Raw genomic sequence first — 26,279 nt, forward strand, 5'->3', positions numbered from 1 at the left:
CCCCCGCGCACAGATCTATTATTTATTTTTACTTGGGAGTCCAAGAATCCAGATACTTACAATATGACTGGATTTATGTACAGATCTAAGCAGAGATGGGACATATCCCTAGTACTAAGCTGTTGTATAATATTATGGTTCACAGTCTGCTGTCAAAACAGCTACCACCTTTCTAGGTGGATACATTCTTTGATCTAAACGTAGAAGTAAAAAGTGAACCATCTTGTCCATTTAGAAGTAATTTTGTGCATCATCAAATTTTTAGGGAAGCCTTCTGCCTTGAGAATCTGCAGCTGAAGGAACTTTAAACAGATTGACTTGTACAGACAGGTTCATATCCTGCACTTACTGTAAGAAAGTAACAAGCATAGCTGCATAGAAAGTAAAAGCAGAAAATCAAGTTAATTCAAGAACATCTTAGCCCTATCCCCAACTGGTAGGTAAGCTCTAACCGACGAATTCAGCACTAATCATTTCAGAGGTATAAAACAAGACTCAAAGAAAGAGATGAGGGACCTGGTGTGTGTGGATTTACACTATGTGTAATGAGAGAGAGAAGGAATGCATAAAGCTCTTTGGGATCCTTCTGGATGAAACAGGAACCATTTTACATGTATTTCTCATCTGAGAGTGTTAGGTTGGCTTGTTCCTGCTATGGGTCCCAATTCAGCAAAATATTAAAATATATGGGGAGTTTTATTAAAGTCAATGGCGTCACTGACTTGAATGGAACGCCTTGTATGCTTATATACCTTACTGAATCAGGGCCATAATGAAGTAGATTCAATTCTAACTTATTCTCATGAATTTTAAGAGACAAATGCAAACACTGAGTGGTGTTTTTTTTATCAAAGAGGATTTTATTAATTTTAAAAATATACAAAATATAGTTTATACAAACTGAACTGTTCTCAGCCCAGAGTTCATAACGTCACATTCATTAGCTTACATCATAGGGAAGTGTCCTTTCAGATTTAATCCATACAAGAGATAGAGTGATTGGTCTTATCTTTTAAGTGAATTGGTGCAGGAGTCTTCTCTATGCCCAACCAGGTATAGCTCAACCTGTACAGTAGCTGTTCTAAGCCCCGCCCCCCTCCCGCACACTGTATCCCCGCACCACTATGCCTCAGCATTGATGTAAAGGGCCACCTCTAGGGAAGCTGGGTTTCAGTGGCCCATTCAATCCTTGGCCTCTCTACTGGACTATCAAGAGTGGGGTCGTTAACTGCCATCTGTGATTATGAGTTGCCTGATGTGTACACAGGCTGGGGAAAAAATTCTGTTCACTTGGCCACAGGCAGATAAGATTTCGAAAGCTGGTTGCCTGACTAGAAAATGTGGTTGTCCAGTTTCCAGGTTGTGGACTCATTCTCTTGAGTAAGTTACGCTGAAATACTGGTCCTGATGTGATTGGCTAAAGACTTTTCTCTGTATTGCACTTGTTCTGTTTTGGAATATTATGCCCAGGTTTCCCACTTCTGTTCTCTAGTTTTTAGAGCCTACATTTTCCTTGGGAAAGACATATCCTAATGGACTTTGGAGCCTAAGTCACTTGGGCATTTCTGAAAATGTTACCATGTCCATGTTTTGCTCCAGGTCCTCTCCCACCCTTAAAGCCAGAAGAGAATAGCCTGAGGGGATTGAAAAACATCTACATGAGAGCTATTCATGTATAACTCCATCAATTCCACAAGCACAATTTGTTATTTATAACAGTGGCAGTGTGGGCTTGTTTTGATTAAATGTAAGATGGAAAACCCACTTTCTACCAGGACTGTCTTATTGCAAAGTGCGCCTGATCCAAAGATCATTGAAATCAGTGATAGTTCTTCCATTAATTCAATGAGATCTGGATCAAGCCAAAATCTATATTGCCACCAAGAACAATATCCTGAAAAGCAGGCGGCTAAAAGCTTTGTTAAAACATGCATGTGCTGTCATTTATTCTGGATCTGATGCATTAGTGCATTTTGAGAGCAAACCATTGACAAGGCATTCTCCTTTTTCCTCCACACTTTTGTAAAGCTGTCTAGCTTTACTGTGGCTGACAATTAATTAATTAATTAATTAATGACATTCTTCTCCCCTCTGACTGGCACAGATCAAAGCTGCTGCTCCTGAAATTACTCAGCCTGCCACCAGCCTCCCTTGTTGTCCTGGTCTAACAGATAGGAAGCTTGACTGTCTGTCTGTCCCAGGCAATATGATTTTCCCCCAGCCTATTTCCATGCTTGTCTACTAGGAACTAGACTGAAACCCCCACATCTCAGTTCAGAAAAGCAGATGGTAACAACTTTTGGTCACTACAGACCTGGACCTGGACTCAAATCAGTGACAGAGGTAAAGGGCTGGGAGTCACATCTGCAATTCTTTTATGCTATCCAGTTCCTTCCCGTCTGAACAAATTCAAGGGAAGTCACATTTGGAACTCAACTATTTAGCTTGAATCAAAATTAGATTTTTGTGACAATAGTGCTACTAGGTGTAGTGGCCTGAAAGCTCAGACAACTCTCCAGAAAGGAATCGTGAGTCAGAATGGCTGTCTCAGCTCCCTTTTTTCGTCTTTCTTTATGACACCTATTCTCTCCTTTCCACATCCTCCCTAATCTGTCCCCTCTTCCTGTAAGGCAATTACATGACACAAACAGAAGATTCCATCAGTCTACGTATACAAGTATACAACACTAATGGGGTTATACATCCAAGGAACTGGTATATTTGGTGTAAACTAAACTAAACTGAAGAAGTCAATACAGTCTAGTACCTGAGTTTATCCTTGTAAATTATCAATTCTAGCAAATTACAAGGAATACTAATGCAAACATACAGTTTTGGTAACATCGTGAGAGGTCAAATCTGAGACATTATTGCATGTATAGGGAAAATTATATTTGGAATTCTGATAACGTAGGAGGGCCATTCAGGAATCCGAACATTCATCATGCCCTAATGCTATGCAATATATGAGATGTGGGGGTTTGTGTACACTCAGTGTTTCTAGGTGGAGTTTGATCTGGTGAGGCGGGTTCATAATGAACACAGACTCTTTTCTCAGAGGTAGTAATAACATAAAAGCCATCAGCTGGGGGGGTCCTCTGCTGCACATGTGCACACTGGGAGACCACTAACAAATTTCAGCCAAGGACTCTGGGAAAATTACAACATGACTGGTTAAGACTCAAGAGCATTATTAAGAGAGCTGGTGAGAGCCAGGTTAGTAATCCCATCCGTTAGGAACTTCCAGTTTCTTATGCTTTGTTTGGGATTAAAACTTGAGCACTTTAAGGCTTGATATACAGAACCTCTTATAAGGTAAATCAACTTTAAACTTTTACCATTAGCAAGAACACATTAAAAATCCATATGTGCGCTTGTATAATTTCCTCAGCAAACTGAGGTGTGCCAGTCAGAGCCCTGAACCAACCTTGCTTTCCTACTCCCTGAACAGGGTTTTGAGGGTAGTAGATAACGAGACTACTATAAAGAAATTACAGACCTGCAGACATCCAAAGAGGCACTAGGGTACATGTCAGGAGATGTTTTCTCCTTCTTGGGGTGGGGATAGACAAATCTACATTCAAGGCGTCTTACAGAAATATCTCCCACTGAGTGTCAGCAGCAAAATCCTTCTTAACAGAACACACTTTACAGAGAGAGAGGGAGAGAGAGACAGACATTTAAACACTCCCACAAGCAAACAGTTATGGTTTTACTTACTTAGTCCATGTTTTTCCAGAAGTTTTAAAAAGTTTTTCCATAATCCTGGGGAGGGAAAGCACCATCTTCAAAACCCTTTACACCCAAATTGCCACAATATGTTTCCACACCATAGTTCTCCCAAAATTGGTTTCTTTGTCCCACACTGTGTTCTGAGAGATCTTTGTCTTTGTATTAATTGGGACAGACGTGCGTATCATCCTTGTTTTAGACATTAATAATAAAAAATACTTAGCACTTATATATTAGTTATCATTCATAGAGCTCAAACCAATTTCCTATGGGGTGTGCACCGATTAAGCTATTTATAATAGAGTGTTAAGCATGTGCTGTGTGGTTTAGGTATAAAGCACAAACATTAAAACTAACTAAAAGATCCCTCTATTAGGAGCTAGAGTATTTTATTTATCCTTAATGTAATTTTCAAATAGAGCAATCATGGCCATTAACAATGGAATGATTCAAGAGCTGTTAGCTACACAACCCAAGGTGCTCATTTTTAGGCCAAACAATCGGATAAGAACAGTTCACAGCTGGGTCAAAGCAATGGCATGAGATGGCTCTTCCCTCAGTGTGTTACACAACCATTGTAAAACAGAACCTTTCCTGAGCACAGCTGTGAACTTTGAAGAAATAAGTCAGTTCCTTTTCCTAGTGCATGGAGTAAATAGAGGAAGGCAGCCAGCATACTTCAGGTGTTGCATTTGCAGTGGGGCAAAGGAGGGGAGTGAAATGCCACGTAGGTAGAGAGGACTACGTCCCACCTGTCTTCCAGAGATGGGATGAGTAAGGGAATGCACAGCACAGGGCAGGCAGGTGGCATTCATGGTTGAGGAGGGAGCTCAGAGGCAGTGGTTCTGCAGCAATGCCCAGAAATAGAGTGTCTGAGGCTTCTCCTACAGACTGGGAACACTGATGAAGAAGTTTAAAATGGCACAAAATACTGCGGTCATTGACTGCCTCCTGTTGACCCACCTGCCTCTCCATCTACTTTGCCATCAGTCCCACCTGCGGTATGACAGAGTACTTTGGTTGTGCTGTTGAGGAGCTTGTCATGCCAATTTCATTGAATAAGTTTCTTTTTAAAAAATCCTTGTAGGGCCTGGGGCAGGGCCTAGTTCCTCTTTTCACTTTGAAGTGGGCAGCAGCCTAGGACTCTTGCCATTTAGAGCTAGTGCTGAAAAAAAAAAAATGCAAGCTATTAATCAGAGGAACACCTTGCCTCTGAGACATTAAAAAGAGAAGAGATGTACCTCAAAAGGTACCAGGAACATACAGTCTACCTGTCAGCACAGACTTGGTTATTTAACATTGTACCTGCTATTGAGGCAATTTAAGTTGGTTTCTCTTTTAAAAGGAAACTGTTCCAATACAAGTTATGGACCAAATTTTCAAACATTTGCTCTGAAGTTACACAGAAATCCACATGTTGAAGTTACACACTCACAATGCCATCTGTGCACAGAAGCATCTGTTTTCATAGGTACATTTTTAGGGACACCGCTTAAATGCTGATATCACTCAGATGAACCCAATCTTTATCGGACCTTATTTTCATAATTCTGTCTAATCCCAATGTACATTCTCACCCTCACCAGCTGTGACATTTATAATGTGTATTCTTTGCGTCCGGGCCTTGTATAACTAGCTGTTCTTTGAGGCACCTAGCATACTATTCAATGCAATACAAATACAATATTTGAAATCTAGACCTTATATATTGAGACAGTGTCCTCTTTGTGGTACCTATATTTTAGATTAACACACTAAAAAAAGCCAGAAATGAAATTTACTGTTCCTAACTAATCCTTGTTTTGTTTTTCACTTCACTCAGCATGGCCAGTGAACCTTTGATTTTTATGTACCGGCCCAATGCTAGTTTGTTTGGTTTTCCAGCACTGCAGGAGAATTATTACATTTTTGAAAGCTCCTTTCAAAGACATTTTGAAAACATTTTTATTAGTAGTAAGTTTTATAAACCATTCCTCCATCCCTTTTAGACAAAAACCTAACTTTTTAGAGTATTCCTTTAATGATGATCTGCAGGGGGCAGCAGCATACTGCCAGATGACCGCACGTTATGGTGCTTTAGACACATCTGCTCATACAATCAATAGCAGAATGGACTCTCCAAACCAAGACTTAGTTGGCTGAAATATATTATCATCCCACTACAGTATAGCCCAGCTGCCCTTAAAAAATGAAGCTATGCAGTCCAGCTTCCAATACAAGTGATGCAGAAGCTGGTGGAACTGTATTATTACACATGCCTACAACTGTTTCCTCCAGTGCAAATATTAGACAGTCATTTCTTGTATTTCTGAAGTAGCATGTTATGTATTTCCATGGTGCAGGGAAGTGAAGGCTGCTGGCTGTGAAATCTTTCTCTCTCTCTCTCAACACACACACACACACACAAGTTGCTTTGGTATCAGAGATCAGTGTACAATTCCCGATGACATTGAATCGGAGCGTGTCAAAGTCTTTGAAATTCAACTGGACCTTTCCATGAGGAGAGATTTTTCAGCAAGAAATAGCTTAGGCACTTTGGAATACAGGGAGAAGACGGGTGTGCTGGGAGGACAGGCAATGCCTGTGTTTCTGAAGCTTATGCATCACAACTGGAATAAAAAGTGCTGGATTGTGGCAGTTCTACTCTGCCACAGGGAAAAGCTACACACCTTTACCTCAGGAGGACATGGCTCCCATAGTCAGCAGGTTTAAGCTACCCACCCACACCCGTACCCCAGTACAATCCAACAGCAGTGGCAGATTCAGTTAGTGTGTCACACACGCTCAGTTTTGCCTGCCACATGTATGCAGCTGTCTCCCTCTCTGCATAGGCAGTGCATTCCAGGTGATATTATGCCTTGTTCCTTTCCACACTGAAAAGTAACTGCCCCTCCCATGTACCTCTTCCAATCTCTGACCTTCCTCCCTTTTCTCATTGTAAGCTCCCAGGCTTTGACAGCAAAGTTCCTACAACTTGGGCACAACCCTGTGGTTCCTGCAGAGGGGTTCGGAGAACACCAAGGGGGTTTCCCCCATTTCATCACAGTAGAGGGGGTTGGCCTGGGTTCCTGCCACCACCATTTCCAGCAGCTTAACTACACAGTCCGAGAACCAGTCCTTCAGCCAGAAGTAGCCCTCCCGGAAGGAGATCCGGAGGCTGACTGGGCCTTCTGGCATCCGAACACTCACACTGAAGAGGCAGTTCCCCTGTGAGCTGTCCCGCACCAGATAGGTCCCTACCGGCTCCTGCTGTAGCTTGGCGTGTGCTTCACTCACAGATAAGGGACCCCAGTAGAAGCCACTGGCCTGCAGGATATTGAGCGATCGCTCCACTACCTCCCACTCACAGCTGCGGAAGGCTCGGTAATGAGTGGGTAACCTGGATGGAGCTGGAGGGTGGGGAGTGCTCCGATGCTGACTTTGTGGAACGGAAAGGTTCTTGTGTGCGTTCAGTAGATCATCCGGCCTCCCTCTGATCATCTCTCAAAGGGCCCATGGATCCCAGAAAGATGTTATCTTTAATACACTTTCTTCTTTGCATCCAGCCTGGAGAAGAGAATGAAAGTGAGGCAGGCAGATAGGAGTTTTAGTGTCTTTCTAATTGGATAAAGTTTCATACAAAGAAAACTGGGGAGCAAGGACATTAATGGGAGGAAAAGGTACACAGAATTTATACAGCTGCAGAAATCAGTGATAAAAAAATTGTTCAGTAACTCATACTCTCTCCACCCTGGCTCTCACCTCAGCCAATGCAGGATTATTCCTTATAACAATCTGCTTACTCTAGTCTTAAATGACTCCAGCAAAGGGGCTTTCACCACATCCCTTGGCAGACTATCTTAATCTAATAAAGCACACTGCTGGGAATTTCCCAACACATTCCCACAAGTTAGAGAATAACCGTAGGTCTGAAGATGGGATCTTTCCTTGCCAGGAAATCATCTTGTTCATGATCATTTAATGGCTGATCAAAGGATTTCTCATATCTGCCTCCACTTTCTTCTTCGAGGACCAATATGGCTATGAAGAAACAGGAGCCGGGAAGGACTGATTCCCACCAATACCCACAAGCCCCTGTAATCAGTGATTGAATTATAGAATAGCCCTGCTCAATGCAACAGAAGAAGGTGAAGCTCTCTGCCCCAGTCCCCAACAATATGCCCTGTGTAGGCAGGAATTTAACCTACCTCCCATATTTGATGATCTGTTTAACCCTGAGCATGTGGGTCAGAATCACCATGAGTTAGATTTTAATCCCATTTATAGGGCTAGGTACGGTTGGAGTCCAAGTAGTGATCCTCTCCCCAACCCCAGCCCCTTACCATTGAGAGTCTCCTGTATCACGGCCTCTGGGGTGTTTCTCCCCTGTGCTCCATGAATCCTGTTGAATAATTCCAGATCATATGCTTCTGCCCTAACAAGTTATATCCTGATAATCTATTTTTAATTGTCTGCTTGTTACTCCATCTGCCACTGGAATAAGAATACTTCTCTTTCTCACTGTCATGGTCTCTTTCTGTTTCTGTGTTCCTACCAGGTTCCCTATATTTAGCAGTGTTGATTCCTGCACCCGCCCGCTGCTGCAGACATCAATCCATCTAAGTTATTACAATTATAAAATATATATATATATACTGTGTGTGTGTGTGTTTGTATATATATATACACACACACATACACATATATAAACATAAAAACCACAGCCTGAGCCAGAGGCTTGTTCTATATGAGAAGTCTGAGCTGTTACATACCACTTCCCCAGGCATACGAGTCAGTAACTCACCGCCAAAACCTTGCCCTCAATCCTCTGACGTGCTCCATTAACCCAGTCACTCTCTCTTTTTCTGACAGAAAATGAGAGGGAGAAGGCAAGCATGCGAGCAGACTGAATTGCCCCCAAGCAGCCTATGAACTGGGGAAGAGACATGCTTCAGTTTCCTCTCACTTCACCTTGGGAAACTTCATAGCTTATCTCAGGCATACCACAGTACTACAGCAACAAAAACCAACGTCCATGTTCCTTCAGTCAAAAGACAGGGATTTTCCATTCCCTCAGACTGGTCAGGCAAGCCAAACCCCAACATAACCCCCGTGAAGCCTGCTACAGCCGTCACTGTTCTAAAGCTCAGCTAATCACATCACTCAATTCGCTGATTATTTTGAAGCCTCCTTTAATTTATTTAGTTTGGTACTTGTACCAGATTGACTGCTGTGTAGCCTGAAGTCTGCCAGCGGGGGGAAAAGGTATAACACAGGCAGCAGGAGCCAAGCTTGTTTCACATGGCCCTGCTAACAGGTCTTACCCCTTACCTAAGAGTGGGCTTTGGAGGAGGGTACAGGAGTTCAGTCTCCATCGTCCATTGTCCTTCTGCTGAATCTACCAACAAAGGACTACGGCCAGTTGTCATGGTGGTTTTGGGGATGTGGACACTGGCCCACTAAGGCCCCATCTTCGCTAGCCTTTTTCCCACTAATGTTTCTCACTGTGGTTAACAATGACACAGCACCACCACCCTAAAAAGGGAACTTTTCTAGATATAGAACTGTGACTTTACCATCTGATCTCTCATTGGGAAACTTTTACAGTGGGAGAAAGATTCACTTTTTAGTCCTGAAAGCGTGTGAAATCCAGAATCTTTAACGCATCACTGGTACAGGACTGATTATCTATCCTGCACCTCAGCTGTGTGTCATTTTGGGAACGAAATTCCACTTTTATTGGTGGGGGAGAGGGAGGATAAGGAGAAGTCAGCCACTGGCAGGTTGATTTTTATTTATTTATTAAATAAAGTCAGCTGTTGGAAGCTGCTTCGGAGATTTGGAATGTCAGAATAAATCCCAGAGGAGATTGATCAATGGGCAAAAAGCAAATAATATAGTCAAAATTGCATTATAAGAACTCACCACCACAGAGGAGACAAAGTAAACACACACACACACTTAAATGGATATACCCAGTCTGTAAAGTGCTTTGAAATCAAAGATACTATAGAAATGTATTACTACCACTGTTTGCTTCCCAGGATGTAGCTACAGCATTGAGTTGAGGAGGCAGGGCCAGAACCTCACTTCTTTCAATTGCGTTCCCTTTGGCTAAATCAAGACCTCCAAATAGCAGTTTAGCAAAGTCAGCTCAGCTACGACATGTGACCTCAAGGGTACAGGTGTAAAGCAAAGAAAATTGCAGCTTCACGCATATAGATCTGATTTTTCTGCACCTTTGCATCCAAACTCCCCAAAATGCTTACTTCTTTCAATTTGCCATCCATCAGGATAAGCTTTTGGACATAAGGCCCAGGACTATCCATTTCCAAGAGTTCCAGCACAGCACTTCCTAACTTTTGCAAAGCCTCAAGTAAGAATAGCTTCTCACCTTGAAAAGTAAGAGACGTCAGTCAAACTGGTGAGCAAGTCCATCAGCGAAATACAGTGGGTCCCAAGTTTGCCCATCTTGATCTATATCAGTCCAGACTCATGCTCTGCAGTACATTTCAAATGGTGTGTGACGGAATGTACCCGTGTCCACACTTTACACACGACTGTAATCATCTTTGTACAAAGTATATCTTGTGAGATATCATTTAAAAACTCAATTTGCTGATAAATAACATCATGGCAAAATGCACGTAGCAGTGTTACATGTGAAGTTATAAACGTAAGCTGAGATCATTACTGAGACTATGACTACACTAGCACTTTTGTCAGTATAAGTTATGTCACTCAGGGGTGTGAAACCCCCCCCCACCCCCCTCAGCGACAGAAATTGCACTGACAGAAGCGCTACTGCAGACAGCGCTATGTTGGTGGGAGACGCTCTCCTGACGACATAGCTACCGCCGCTTGTTTGGGGTGATTTAATTATGTCAACAGGAGAGCTCTCTTCCGTCGGCATAGAGCGGCTTGACAGGAGATCTTACAGCTGTGCTGCTGTAAGGTCTCTGGTGTAGACATAGCCTAAAAGTATGTTTTCCAGAGAAGTCTTGGGAATGGCCAAACCAGTTCCTCAGAGGCGAAGGACAAGCTGATGCCTCAGCCAGGTATGAACAAGGCTGATGGACCATTACCTGGGAAGTGGCCATTCTTTGGCAGGAAAAAAGGGTGCAGGGGCAAAAATATCTTCATCTTGGCACAGAAACAGCATGGCGTTCCCTTCCACACAGACTGCCTGTCACCTTGCTCCCAGCTGGAAATGCTTCTCAAAGGGGGGACAGGATGTAAAAAGAAGAGGCAGATACCCCAATGGACCCACCTCCTCTCTCTGCCCAATCGATTCACTGTACCAGAAGGGACAAAGGAAGCAGCAATTCAACTGGAGAAGGGGTCCATACTTAAGTTTGGTCACTAAGACTACTGAAAGCATGTGGTGAGAAATCCTTGCTTTGAATTTAACAGAGTTGGTTACGTTAGGCACCGGTGACATTTTATCTTTATTTTTCTTGCAACCATTTCTGACTTTTATGCCCCATTTCTTGTACTCACTTAAAATCTCTCTGTAGTTAATTAACTTGTTTTATTGTTTTATCTAATTCAGTGTGTTTGAATTGAAGTGTCTGGGAAACTCCATTTGGGGTGGCAAGCTGTGTGCATATTATTTCTATTAAAGGAATAACTGACTTTATATACCGGCAAAGAGTCCTTTGGCACCTTATAGACTAACAGACGTATTGGAGCATAAGCCTTCGTGGGTGAATACCCACTTCATCGGATAAGCCTTCATGGGTGAATACGCACTTGGTCAGATAAGCCTTCGTGGGCGAATATGCACTTGGTCGGAAATCCGACGAAGTGGGTATTCACCCATGAAAGCTTATCCTCCAATATGTCTGTTAGTCCTGTGGCACCTTCTAGACTCTTTGCGGCTTTTACAGATCCAGACTAACATGGCTACCCCACTGATACTTTACTTTATATAATTTCTATTGTCCAGGAGAAGGCTAGACAGTACAGGACATACATTTCTGGGAGAAACTCTAGAACCTGTGGTGGGTTGGGGTCACCCTGCATAACCAAGGCTGGCAAGAGCCCAGATGTGGTTGGCTGGTTGTGTCACATAGCTGGGAGTGACTTGCATGCTGGAGAGTGTTTGTGAGCAGTCCAAACTGGAGGCTACAGCAGCAAAGCATTGTAAAGGGCACCCCAGGTTAGAGGGCAGGGGTGACACAACTACTCATTAGTCTGGATTGTACCCAGAGTATGTCACTTGGCGACAGTCAAATGATATCTTGATTATCACTGCCTACAATGCTCTGGCCTGACTAGCAACCCAGTGTACATGGTGAATACCTCCAAAATAGCTCTCAGTCACCTCAGAGGCATCAGGAAGAGCTTTGAGATGGTCATTGTCTTTTGGAATTTAAATAGTGAAAACCGAAAGTGTCTTCAAACTAATTTTAAAAATTGTTCAGGATCTCAAAGATTATGCTTCCCACAACAAGCTCAAAGTGGTGACTGATACAGTGCCTAACATGAGAAGCATCTTGTCTAAATTTGTTCTGTATGCCATTTGAACAGCCCTTATTCACTACTGAACCATCTGAATGCAGCCCCAATCAATTTTGATTTGAGCTCTTCTGCCTTGATTCCCACAACCTCTAGAGCTGTCTTTATTCCTTCTGCAGGCCCAGTTACCAAGGCTGCTATGTCAGCAAAGAGAGCACACGTCCCAAAAATAAAATGTACAATGACTTGCTCAGCTACAGACCTGTTAGTAGATTCATCAACAGGCAGAAAAATAAACCTAGCTTTCTATACATATTTCTGAGGCACTTCCCTAAGACCTTGTCTACACTACGGAGTTTCATTGTTTCTATTTAACTGGACTGCTTTGCAATGTTTATAGTCCACGCCATGAAGTGCACCCATACAAAAGAGGTGCATTTAGCTGATTTGTAGTTCTGCTTCATGTCCGCACTAGTGCTACACAATCAGTGTAGCTGCAGTACTTTCTGGGTATCTATTCTGGAGTTCCCAGAGCAGCTCCAGGCTGAACTCTGGGCAATTCTGAAAGGCCTCAATATATTTATGGGAGGAGGGGATCACACTCCCACAACCCACTGGGGAAATTCTCTGCTTCCCAGGAGGTATCCCAGAAGTCCCCTGGAGCACGGCAACCCATTACAAAGTATTTCATGCAATCTGAAGTCCAGTCAGAATGCTGAGCTTGCACTTTTGTATCAGCAGCAAAGGTTATAATTGGATCCCATAAAAGTGTATCATGAGTCATGCAAGATGGTGGCAGTGAGAGGGTGAGGAGCATTCCAATAGAGAGCCCAAGAGTGAAGCTGGAAGGGAGTCCAATCTGGAATGAGCCAAGTGAAGGGCTGTATACTTTAATGGTTACCACATGCTCCATCCACATTAATGCTAACCTTATTTAAGCTGTTACCACAATACTGTAGTATCTCCTTTGTCCACACCAGCACTAACACAACTGAGACTCAACCAAGGTTGATGGAGAGCGGACGGACACAAACAAACCTAGGCTGCATAGTACACAGAGAGGTTTGCACATAGCTAAAGGTGGTGTTACTGTTATGCTAACAGTGTTAACTGCCATTCATTTCTTTAAGACAGTTGCAAAGTCTTAGGCCTGCCCTTTCTCTGTCGTTCACTCTGTGGATATAAACATAGGTTGATTCAAGAATGAGGCCATTTATTTATTGTTTGTTGGTTAAGGCCATTATGATTGGCAAGTTACAGGGCATTTGAAAAACTCAAAACTGAAATTGCATCTACTAACTGTACAACTAGTGTTCAGCAAGGAAGCAAATGTATAGCTCTCCTTATATTGCAATCTAGTAACAGAAGCCACATGTAGAGAGAGTGACATTTCCTGCTTCCATGCATTGTATATCAGCAGCAGAACGATCATGTACAGGGAAGGAATCAATTCTACAGACCTTGCAAAAGGATTGCTCTTATCAGAAAGCTTTTCATTAAGCTGCTTGGCTCTAGCAGCTACAGCCGGGTTCATTACAACCCTGCAACTGCAAAATACCAGAGAGGCCATCGCTCTCCTAAAAGCCAAAACACGTTTTGCAAGAGCTGTAAGTAACCAGTTCCAGTTTAGTTACTACAAACCTGCTCTGGTTTAGTTGTCTAATTTAATTATCACTTGCCTTTCTGGCAAAAATAATTTCCTTTGGACTACTTAACTCTGGCCTACAGCTTGGAATTATTTTTCTCCCTCTTAAAAAATCAAACTGTTTTGCAGCAGCCATATTGGCTGATGCTAAGTTTAGGAGACTTTAACAGCTGATACTTAGCCTACTCGAGTCTGACTATAAAACTGAATTGTTGCTTGCCTTTCTGGCTAACAAGCCTGCCTTTTCTGGTAGTTGGCCAGCTGCAGTGTTGCCAAAATCGTGATTTTATCTTGTGATGCAAGAAGCTCCAACCTTCACACAAATTTCAGCGCTGCCTGGACGAAAACTGCTCTGACTGGCTGTCTTCCCCACCTCCTGGGGAAGAGCAGCTGACAGAGCTGCGGCAGGAAGAAAATAGCTCTTCCCCCTCCACTTGGGAGCACAGGGAAGTTTTTGGTGGAGGATGGGGGGTGGGGGGAGGAGCAGCTGACACCCGTTCTTGCAGGAGTGGAGGGAGGAGGAGGAAGCAGAAACAACCCAGAAGCTCAGGGTGGCTTAGCTCCCCCTCTCTCCATTGAAAAATGTCAGCTTCTTCCTCCTCTTCCCATCTCTCTCTGCAACATCAGGCCTGGGAAGGTGGAGGGGGGAAGAATAAGCTCTGGAGCTGCCCCGTGCCCCAGTCCTGGGGAAGGTGAGAGGGGACTCCATTGTAGCTCCCCCCGAGGCCTGGTAGAGGGGGTGAAGAGCCACTGGAGATGCAGGAGAAGCAGAGTTGCACTGAGGGGTAAGGGGCAGATGTGGGACAGGGGTGGAGGATGGATAGATGTGGGGTGGGAGGGCACAGAATTAACTAACATTTTGGGGAGAAGTTGGCTCCCTCCTGGTACAGAGTTTCCAGTAGACCTCTCATAGCAGGGCCCCAAGCCACTTTATAAATCTGGAAGGGTTGCCAATTGTGTGTGTGTATATGTGTCTGTCTGTCTGTCTGTCATAGTTCAACCACCACAGATCCGATCAGAACACTAACAGACAACACGCTCAGACCAAAGCATGTGCAGCAGTGCATTTTCCCTTGGTCTCACCCCTATCCCCAGTGCAGTACTTTTATGAATAACATCACTTACGTCCATTCACCTGCCCTCTGACTGCCAGACTCTCCTCAACCCCTTCTCCTTCTCTTTTCCCTGACGCAGCTCAATCCTCTTTACTCCAACCCCATGCAGGCACCGTCCCCATCACACTGGGGGCTCAGTTGCTGCTGTGCCAGCTTGAGACCACAGAAATAACTTCTGGAGAAGTAACAGGCTGTCAGTGGTTTCAGCGTGGTGAGACGACTGGCCCACTGATCAGAAAAAGGATATTGAGTAAATGGTGCTGAGGGAGATCTAAGAGGTAACTAGTCATAACAGACAGTTTCAACTACCCAGGTACAAAACTGGTCAAGTGTTACAATGGGAAAGGTTTAGAGAAAATTTCTTGACATTTAAATAGTCGCTTCTTGGAACAGTTAGTCCTACAAGCACACAGGAAGAGAGGATATCCTTAACTTAGTCCTAAGTAACCCACAGGAGTGGATTGAAGAAGAAACAATAGTTAGGCCCCTAAGTAATAGGGATCACAATATAATTAAGTTCAATGTCCTCAAAGGAGGGAACATATAAAAAAATTGCATTGACACACTGAGGGTTAGAAAGGGGAATTCCTGTCCACCTGCCCTCTCCATGAAAAGGAAGCTGGAAAAAAAGCCCTGAAAGTCAAAGTCACCATAGAGGTTACTTAAGCAACCAGGGTGGATTTGATTTATATCAAATTGATATAAATCATGATTTAAATCACTAGTCAGGAAGACTCAATTTAATCATGGTTTTCTACATAAAACCATTCTTGTTGGTTGTTATAACCTTAATACATATTCTTCACAACTCAGAGATAGATGTAGGTTTCATTTTTAGAAGGTACACATTATACATTTTTAAACAGTGATTTATTTTGAAAACTTTTCAGATTAGTTTTATAGCTATATCAGAAAATGAATGATTGTTTGGTTATTTCATTTACCAAAGGTAATTGAAGCAGATATTTATGAAGTCATTGGGAGGTAAACTATCTCCAATTCAACAGGTTATTCATTAATATTTGGAGGGGTTTCTTGCCTTGCTGTATTAGGAAGAGATCACCACCAGACAGACATTTAAATTGTTTTATTTAACTAAAACAACAAAGTTAAGTATTCTGGATTTTTTTTCTTCAACAGCAAACATATAATATTTTAACAAAACAAGCATATGTCCCTCGCTTCTCACATTTATCTCCAGACTTCTTCTCCTTATCCAGAGCTATTCTGCCCCCAACAATCTTCTATTCATTGAACTTTTTGAAATTTGCACTTTTAGAGAGAGGTAAAGGATTGACTCTGTGTACACAAATTTGCAGAGAGACAATAGAGTTGAGGTCTGTTATTTCTCACCTCTATATATTATTTATTTATTTAAAATATTTTTGCTGTTAACAAGCATGTTACCTCTGGAGACACAAATCCACAGTTTGAGTACTGCAAAACTAAGCATCTCTGATGGTATCCTTCTAGACTGAACACTGAGTCCCACTGGGTAGATAGAAAGATTAACCTAAATAATCTATACAGAAGCCTGTGGAACCCCATAAAATTGGGTCCCTAATTCATGAACTATTGGAACTCATTTACAAAACTTTTCTCAAACATTACATGACTATATTGTCTCATACTATAGAATTAGAATTTATAATCCCTATTCCATGATGAGATATCTTTGAGCTATAATGTATCTTAATTAAAACTATCTTTAGATGGGTTTTTTCCTCAAAAAGCATTTTGTCAAAAAAATCCAATTTAAATAAAAAAAATTGATTTTTATCTACCCTGTAAGCAACCCTAATACAGTCACAAAAGTATACAACCCCCTAAACAAACAAGGAAGCAAGAAGGGAACCAAAATGGCTAAAAAGCAAGGTTCAAGAGGCCATTCAAGCCAAACAGGTATTATTTGTATTGTGGTAGCACCAAAGAGCCCCCGTCACTGATCAGGACCCCACAATGCTAGGCAATGTACTAAACATGCAACAAAAAGATGGCTCCTACCCCAGTGTGCTCACAATCTAAGTAATCGTTAAGAAGATGGCATCTAACCCTAGTGAAGCCAATAAACTACAGAAGGCAATATGTACACTGAGGTTAGGGTAGCTATGATGAGATTGGGTCAGCAAATAGCAAAGAGATATATAAAAACAAAAGTGTTTTCCGTAGATCAGAAGCAGGAAACTTGTGAGAAAATAATCAGGTCTACTAGACTACTAGTAAGTAAAAGGCACAATTAAGGAGAATAAGGACATTGCTGAAAAGCTAAATGCATCAGTCTTCACTATCAAGGATGTAAAAGAGATACCTCCCCCAGATCTATTCTTTTCCAGTTATTACGGTTAGGCACTATCAGACATTAAGGTATCAAGAGAGGAGATGCTGAGACAAACTGATTAAAAAAAAAACAAGTCATGAGGACCAGATGATCTACACCCAAGGATTCTGAAGGAACTAGTGGAGGAACCAGCTGCAAACAAAAACAGGCAATCTCATTAAAATCAGCTACTCTATCAAAGGGTCGGAAGATAGCAAATATTATCTTTTTTAAAAGGCACTGCTACAGAAGAGTAAGCCTCATTTCAGTACCAGATAAATTTATTGAGAAATCTATTGCAATTCTATGTCAACAAGATAGTGGATAAAGGAGAACCAGTTGACATAATTTATTTTAACTTTTAAAAAGTTTTCGGTAAAGTCCCTCACCAGAGGCTACTAGAGAAAATAAAGCAGTCATGGGGTGAGCGTTAAAGTATATCATCACCGATTACAGACAGGCAAAGACAGAAAACAAAGAGTAGGAATAAGTGGTCAATTTGCAATATGGGAAAAGGTTAACAGCAGTTAGCCTCATGCCACAAGGTTTCATACCGTTTAATATATTTATTAATTATCTGGAAAAGCAGGTGAACAGTGAGGTGGCAAACAGTGCAGATGACAACATTTTTAGGTTAGTTAAAACCACAGAAGAGAGGAACTTCAGAAGGAACAATCAAAGCTAGGTAAATTGGCGACACAAGGTCAGATTAAATTCAGTGTTGATAAATGCAAGGTAATGCATGTTTGTAGGAAAAATCTGAAATACTCATACAACTTACAGGATTCTAAATTAATTGTACTAACTCAGGAAAGATCTGGACAACACTGTAGACCAGGGGTGGGCAAACTTTTTGGCCCGAGGGCCACATGTGGGTATGGAAATTGTATGGCGGGCCATGAATGCTCATGAAATTGTGGGTTGGGGTGCGGGAGGGGGTGAGGGCTCCAGCTGGGGGTGCAGGTTCTGAGGTGGGGCCAGAAATGAGGAGTTCAGGGTGTGGGAGGAGGCTCTGGGCTGGAGCAGGGCTGTTGGGGGTGGGAGTGGAAGGGCTCCGCCTGGGGATGCGGGTTCTGGGATGGGGCTGGGGGTGCAGGAGAGTGCTCTGGGCTGGGACCGAGGGGTTTGGAGGGCGGGAGGGGGATCAGGGCTGGGGCAGGGGGTTGGGGTGTGGGAGGGAGTCAGAGGGGCAGGCTCTGGCCGGGTGGCTCTGCATGCTGCCCTGTCTGCAGGCACCTCTCCTGCAGCTCCCATTGGCTGTGGTTCCCGGCCAATGGGAGCTGCAGGGGTGGCGCTTGGGGCAGGGGCAGCATGTGGAGCCCCCTGGCTGCCCCTGCACATAGGAGCCAGAGTGGGGACATGCCACTGCTTTCGGGAGCCCCGGCATATGTGGAGTGGGGCAAGCCCCTGACTCTGCTCCCTGGCGGGAGCTTGAGGGCCAGATTAAAACGTCTGAAGGGCCAGATGTGGCCCCCGGGCCGTAGTTTGCCCACCCCCACTGTAGGCAGCTCAATGAAAAAAGCATCTGCTTGATGTGCAGAGGCAGTCAGAAAAGCAAACCAAAGTGCTAGGATGCATAATAAATGCAATGGAAAATAAAAATGAGAATGTAATGACACTAAGAAAGTCAATAATGTGCCCTCACCTCTCACCTGGAATACTGTGTTCAATTCTGATCAAAAAGGATACAGAAGAGATAGAGGGGAGTTCAGAGACCGGGGATGAAAAGGCACAGAAAAACTTCCAGAAGAAGAGGGACAGAAAAGACTAGCACTGTTTAGAAGAGACAGGTGAGAAGGGGCATGAAGGAAATATCAAGACAATGAAGGTATAAAATGTATACGCTCTCATAATGCAACAAGAAGAGGACAGTCAATGAAGCTGAAAAGTGAACTTAAAACTGACAGGTTTCAGAGTAGCAGCCGTGTTAGTCTGTATCCGCAAAAAGAAAAGGAGGACTTGTGGCACCTTAGAGACTAACCAATTTATTTGAGCATAAGCTTTCGTGAGCATCCGATGAAGTGAGCTGTAGCTCACGAAAGCTTATGCTCAAATAAATGTGTTAGTCTCTAATGTGCCACAAGTACTCCTGTTCTTTTTTTTAAAACTGACAGAAGAATTCCTCTCCCCATGCATACTTTTTTTTTGGCGCAGTCCCCAACATTCTCATTTCTTCATTGCTTGTCCTGCACAAACCCTATTAAATACCCATCAGTCTGGGAAGACTTCATAAAGCACAGCTCACCATACCAATCCATCGGGCCAATTTTTGTGCCTTTTTTTTGGTAACAAAAATTTTATTGGTCATTTTATGCCCTGGTTTAATAGTATTTAGCTGTTTGGAAGTTTTAAAATCAAGTGATTTTAAAGTAGAGCAGACCAGAGGCTCCATAGTGAGTGATTTTTAAGTGTCACTTTTAAGCAACCATCACTTAAACATTCAAACTTCCGTAAGAATTCCAGTGTACTCTGATAATGATCACAAACATACTTTTCCTTTGCAAAGTTAAGGAAGTGAATACAGGGCTTATAAAGGATCCCTATTTCAATCTCAATTACGGAGTTGCTACTGAATAGCTCTATATCAATAACTTAGACCACTTTTCTTCATACTATCGTAAAAAGAAAGTTATGTACCATTCTCCAGTGAATCAGTTGTTACAAACAAAAACACAATCAGACCTCTCCAACATTTTGAGGGGCAGCACTTACTTCAGTCCTGTTGTACATTACGTTCCACACAAATCTGGTGTCCCATCACTTACTTTCAAAAGTTGCTTAGAACAAAAATAATCATGAAGCTGATGTTACTGAAAGTCATTTACATTAAAGGGATAAATCCCACAGTACTTTCAGTTTCTTGCATTCATATATTTGCGTCCTCCTCACTTTGGTTCCTGGTCACACATTGTCTCCTGTATGTGGGCCTTGGAAGGCTGAGAAATACGCACACCATTACTAGATTAGTGACTAAGTCCAAAACTGGAGCTAGAACACTGTTCTTTTAGGGCCAAAAACAGACCTCTACCATTTGAGAATAAGGGAAAATCTCTGATACACTGATGAATAGGAGAACCATTACTGCTCTCTCCAAAAGTGTAAGAGCACACATATACACTATGGCCCCAGTCCTGCAACTGGCTCCTCAAGGGCAGATCCATGCACCCATGTAGAACCCCACTGACTTCAGTGAGACTGCATGCTCATGGAAGCGTCCCGCCCTATGCAGTTCAAACTGCAAGAACAGGGGCCTACAACAATTACAATTAAATATAATTTGAGTAAATTTGCTTAATTATAATCTATTTTCTTCAACTATAGGTGGGACATAAGTTTTCAAAATGATTTAATTATGTGGAAAGTACGACAGAGTATTAACAAGCTGTTTTTGAGCTAGAGAATCACAAAGTGTTGGACAAATCAAAATTTGAGATCAGGTTTGCAGAAAAACCTTCAGAGTAAACCTGGTAATTTTTGATCTAACCCAATTTTGCTAACAAAAATTCTCAGGGAGGTAATACAAAGCTAACGGAACCAGGTTGCAACCTTAACCATGGAAAGTTGATCCTCTATATAGTACGTTACATATGTTTATGAGTATGAGAGAGCATAAGAGAACTGTTGGGGGGAGGGCAGGAAGGGGGAACACAGAAAATGAGCGTTACCGAAATACCTTGAGAGTAGTTCTTGGAAATGTGCAGTCTGCAAATTTGTATCAGACTTCATTTCCTGTGAAGTGCATACTGACTTTTTCATCTCTCCACCAAAGGAAAGGAAAATGAACACGCTTTAAAGGGGCAGCTGTGCACTCTCCAAAGACAACACAGCAAATGTTGCCATTAAATGAAATGCAAGCAAATTTTGCCATTAAATAACACACACAAAAATCGACACCTTTTGCTCATTTAAGCTAGTTTACAAGAACTGAACTATTATGATTCTGATACAGAACAACTGGATATAACCTAGGATTCAAAGTAGTTATTGATTATACCTTCTTAAAACTTTCTCTTCTGGAGACTTGGGTTCAAATCCTGTGTTTGGTCATGGCTGTAAATGAGTTTGAAAGGTCTCATCTTGGTCATTTTTGGACACTTATTCACAATACATAATAAACAAGGACCAGTTGTGCCAGACATCTTTGGTTTAAGAAAGGCCCCAAACTGAATTAATAGATGGATCTGATCAGAAATAAGGCAGAATCATAGAAATGTAGGGCTGCAAGGGAGCTTGAGAGATAATCTAGTCCAGCCACCACGCCAAGGTAGGGGCAAGTAAACCATCCGAGACCATCCCTGACAGCTGTTTGTCTAATCAGTGCTTAAATACCTCCAATGACAGGGATTCTGCATCCTCCCTTGGTTCCAGTTCTAACAATAAGGGTAGTTAAGCAAGTTTTTCCTAATATCGAACCTAAATCTCTTTTGTTGCAAATGAAGCAGATTACTTCTTATTCTACCTTTCATGGACATGAAGAACAATTGACCACCATCCTCGACAACACGCTCCAACCACGTTAAGGGCTGTTATCAGGTTCCCCTGGGGTCTCCTTTTCTCAAGGCCAAACATGCTGAATTTTTTTAATCTTTCCTCACAGGTCAGGAGGAAACCTTTCTCAACCTTTTATCATTTTTGTTGCTCTCCTCTAGACTCTTCCCAGTTTCTTAAAGGGTCATGACCGAAACTGGACACACACTCCACCTGTGACCTCTTTGGTGCTGAACAGAGCAGAACAATTACGACCCGTATCTTACATACGACACGCCTGTTAATACACCCCAGAATCATATTAGCCTTTTTTGCACCTCCATCACATTGTTGGATCGTGTTCAATTTGTGATCCACTGTAACCCCCCAGGCCTTTGCAGCAGTAGTACCACCTATCCAGTTATTCCCCATTTTGTAGTTGTGTATTTTATTTTTTCTAAGTGTGGTACCTTCCGCTTATAGTTACTGAATTTCATCTTGTTAATTTCAGACCAATTCTCTAATTCAGCGGTTCTCAAACTATGGGTCGGGACCCTGTTTTAATGGGGTCACCAAGGCTGGCTTAGTCTTGCTGGGGTCTGGGACTGAAGCCTGAGCTCCACCGCGTGAGGCCAAAGCTGAAGCCCAAGGGCTTCAGCCCTGGGCAGCAAGACTCAGGTTACAGGCCTCCCACCCGGGGCTGAAGCCCTTGGGATTTGGTTTTGGCCCCACCTGCCTGCGGCAGAGGGGCATGGGTAGGCTCAGGCTTCAGTCCTCCCTCCTGGAGTCATGTAGTAATTTTTGTTGTCAGAAGGGGCTCGCTGTGCAATGAATTTTGAGAACCTCTGCTCTAATTTGTCAAGGCATTTTGAATTCTAATCTGTCCTCCAAAGTGCTTGGTGTCATCTGCAAATTTTATAAGCATACTTTCCATTCCATTATCCAAGTAATTAATGAAAACATTGAAAAGTACCAGACCCAAGATTGACCCCCATGGGACCACACTAGATATGCCCTCCCAGTTCAACAGGAACCACTGATAAATACTATTTGAGTATGGTCTTTCAACCATTTGTGTACCCACCTTATAGTACTTCATCTAGACCAAATTCTCATAAGCAAACCAGGGCAATATCATGTGGGACTGTGTCAAAAGCCTTACTAAAATCAAGATACATCATGTCTACGGCTTCCTCCCTATCCACTAGGCCAGTAACCCCATCAAAGGAGAAAATGAGGTTGGTTTGGCGTGATTTGTTCTTGACTATTGGCTATTATTTATCGCCCTACTTTCTTCTAAGGCTCAGATTTTTTAAGACATTTAGGCACTGCAACGCCTATCTGATTTAAGAGCCTAAATATCATTTCAAAAGGGACTTAGGCACTTAGGGGGGCTTAAATCTCATTGACCTTTGAAATCCTTTTTGAAAATGAGATTTAGGCTCCTAAATCAGTTAGGCATTGCAATGCTGAGCACAACAATGCCTAAATACCTTTAAAAATCTGGGCCTAGGTGTTTACAAGTTGATTGGTTAATAATTTGTTCCAGTATATTTCCAGGTATCCAAGTTAGGCTGACTGGTCTATAATTCCCTGGGTCCTCTTAGTTCCCTGTTTTAAAGAACAGTACTATGTTTGCCTTTCTCCCTCCTCTGGGACCTCCCCGGTCCTCCATGAATTCTCAAAGATAATTGCTAATGGTTCCGAGATTGCTTCAGCGAGGTCATACCCTAGCATGAATTTCATCAGGCTCTGCTGACTTGAATACATCTAACTTATCTAAATATTCTTTAACCTGTTCTTTTCCTATTCTGACTTGTGTTTCTTCCCCCTTGCTAATATTAATTGTGCTAAGCATCTGGTCACAATTAACCTTTTTAGTGAAAACTGAAGCAAAATAAGCATTAAAAACCTCAGTCTTCTTGATGTCATGAGTTATTAGCTCTTCCTCCCTGCTAACTAGTCGACTTAGGGCAGGTCTATACTACAAACTTGCATCGACGCAGCTGCTGTAGCACTCCTGGTGAAGACACTTTAAGCCGACGGGAGAGAGCTCTCCCATTGGATTAATAAATCCGCCTCCGTGAAAGGCGGTAGCTTCCCCCACTGACAAAGTGCTGTCTACATGGCGGGGGCTGGGTTAAGGTCGGTATAACTATTGCTCAGGGGTGTGTATTTTTCATATCTCTGAGCGACATAGTTATACTGAAGTGTATCGTGTAGACCTGGCCTTACCCTTTCCTTTGTCTTTCTTTCACTCCTAATGTATTTGTAGAACCTCTTCTGAATGTCCTTTATGTACCTTGCTAGGTAAAACTCATTTTGTTCCTTAGGTCTGGTCTACACTACAGAGTTAGGTTGACATAGGTTGCCTTGCATCAACCTAGCTGTGGATATGCTTTCACATAAATTTCGACATAATCACTTATCTACACTGATTTAGTAACACCATCTTCCCATGTGGCATAGAGTCATAGTAGATGTAATTAGGTCGATACAGTGTCAGTGTAGACACTGTGTTGCTTACATTGACGCTTACTGGCTTTCAGGAGCCATCCCACAATGCCCCACACTGACAATACGATTGACACAAGCACGCCTGGTGAGGACAAAGACCGCTGACACAAGAAGCCAAGCATGCACACACACACGCGATTTAATAACTGTGGTGGGTGTATGCTGATGTAAGTTAGGTTGACATAATTTAGTAGTGTAGACATGGCCTTAATCTTTCCGATTTTGTCTCAACATGTTTTTGCTATTCTTTTGTACTCATCCGTAGCAATCTGTCCGTGTTTCTACTTTTTGTAGGATACATTTTTGATTTCCAGGCAATTAAAAAGTTCCTGATGGAGCCATATTGGCTTCTTACTATTCTTCCTGCCTTTCCTTTTCATTGCGATAATTTGCTGTAGTGCCTTTAATATTGCCTCCTTGAGACACTGCCAATTCTCCTTTACTCCTTAGTAGTAGTAGCAATAGTAGGGATGCTGCAGGTCAGCAGTGATGTACATGTGCAGAGTGGTAGTAGGAACCAATAATCTAGCTTTAGCTTATGTCTTTAGTCACATGCATTCATATATCAAATTAATATATAATTTCAGCATGCTCTTGTAAGTAAATATTCATTTATAAAAATACTTCTTATACAGCAGAAGTGTCGAACATCTGATATTTAGGTGGTCCGCATGGCATATTCAGATTCCATACAATCTAAGCTTTCATTTAAAAAAATACATTTCCAGCCCTCATGGTTTACAAACACTAACCAAGTGTAACTTATGCAATGCTGTTTGTTAAGTCTGCAGAGCTCCGGAAATAATGGTTGATAAAATGTGACCTCCTTAATTAATCCAACTGAGGTGATGATCTTGAAGTCTAATGATTACATTTAATATCTGCAATATCTATTTTATTGCTTACCAAGATGAGATGGGAATGGGTGAGAGAAAAGCCAGGATAGGGAGTGTCTGGTAGTGGGGGGAACTGGGAGTTACTGGTGGGAAAGAAATGCAGATAGAAGAAAGGCAGACACACACACAGAAAGAAAAATGGAAATGGAGAGAAACATAGGGCAGAAATAGTGGCATAAAGGTGAGAATATTTTCTGTGAGTAATATTGCAGCCACATTCAGTATCAATGAGATAACTAACATTTCAGTTACAAGCTATATTCTACCTTAGATCTTTGTGCAAATATCCCATTGACACCTGCAAGAAATTTACAGTGGATAAAGGATGGTACATACTCCTACATGTAGGCTCCAATCCATAATTTAGAAATAGAATTTGGCCCTCTCCAAAAATGGGTTTGACAACTTTGTTAAAGAAGCAGAGATATGTACATTTGGAGGCTTTCATGAGATCAACTTTTTTTTTTTGGTGGGGAGAGAGGCGCGGTTGTTCTTTCATGTCTGCTTTTCAAGACACAAAGGTTCAACAGTTGTGACATAGGCTCCTGTGCCTTGGGAGAAGGCTGCAGTTTATATATTGCTTTTAGTACAGCCTTAAATTACTCCCGGGGGAATTCTGCACTACTGCATGTGCACAGAATTCATGTCCCCCGCAGATTTCATTGCTTCCCAGTAGAAAAATGACTTTCTGACAGGGAAGCTGCAAGAGCACTCACAATCTACTCCCTAGAAGCATAGGTACATCATTTCAGGCATCTGGAGCAGCCGGTGGAGAGGTAAATCACCATGGGGCTGGGGACAACCCAGCCAGTGGCTCCTACCCTGAGCTGGTCTCAGCTGCTAGTCCCCGCTGGGCTGGAGGCAGGAGAGGATGGGACTTCCTCTTCCCCTGCAAGGAATGGCTGGGGCTTTGTCAGAACCACCCCCAGAAACCTCCCCCAGGAAGTTCAGCATCCTCCTATGCTTCCTGCCCCCATCGCTCCTCAGCTGTGGGGTGAGGGGTCACTGTAGGGGGAGCTGCTCCCTCATCCACCCAACGCCCGTGCATCCAAACCTCCCATACTCAGACACCCCCGCCAAGCCTCATCCCGTACACCCAGAAACCGCGTAACCCTCCACACCCAAACCCCACCCCACTGAACTTCAACCCC

The 26,279-nt window shown here is 42.7% G+C and overlaps 2 protein-coding genes across 2 annotated transcripts in view; both read right to left on the reverse strand.

The window, feature by feature from the left end:
- Window positions 1-3,857, reverse strand: part of NFAM1 (NFAT activating protein with ITAM motif 1) — a 42,027-nt gene extending 38,170 nt beyond the window's left edge. Inside the window, exon 1 of the mRNA XM_043544435.1 lies at window positions 3,721-3,857. The gene's annotated coding sequence lies outside the window, so the exon portion shown is untranslated. The remainder of the gene's footprint in view (window positions 1-3,720) is intronic.
- LOC102942620 (suppressor of cytokine signaling 1) lies at window positions 840-25,519 on the reverse strand. Its single transcript, XM_043544439.1, has 3 exons — window positions 25,395-25,519; window positions 9,981-10,105; window positions 840-7,278 (listed from the first exon to the last, which is right to left on the reverse strand). The coding sequence occupies exon 3, from the start codon at window positions 7,210-7,212 to the stop codon at window positions 6,700-6,702; it is 513 nt and encodes a 170-aa protein (XP_043400374.1). The 5' UTR covers window positions 7,213-7,278; window positions 9,981-10,105; window positions 25,395-25,519; the 3' UTR covers window positions 840-6,699.
- Window positions 25,520-26,279: the final 760 nt, after the last annotated feature.

This window comes from Chelonia mydas, chromosome 1 (genome assembly GCF_015237465.2).
Source record: "Chelonia mydas isolate rCheMyd1 chromosome 1, rCheMyd1.pri.v2, whole genome shotgun sequence".
NCBI lineage: Eukaryota > Metazoa > Chordata > Testudines > Cheloniidae > Chelonia > Chelonia mydas.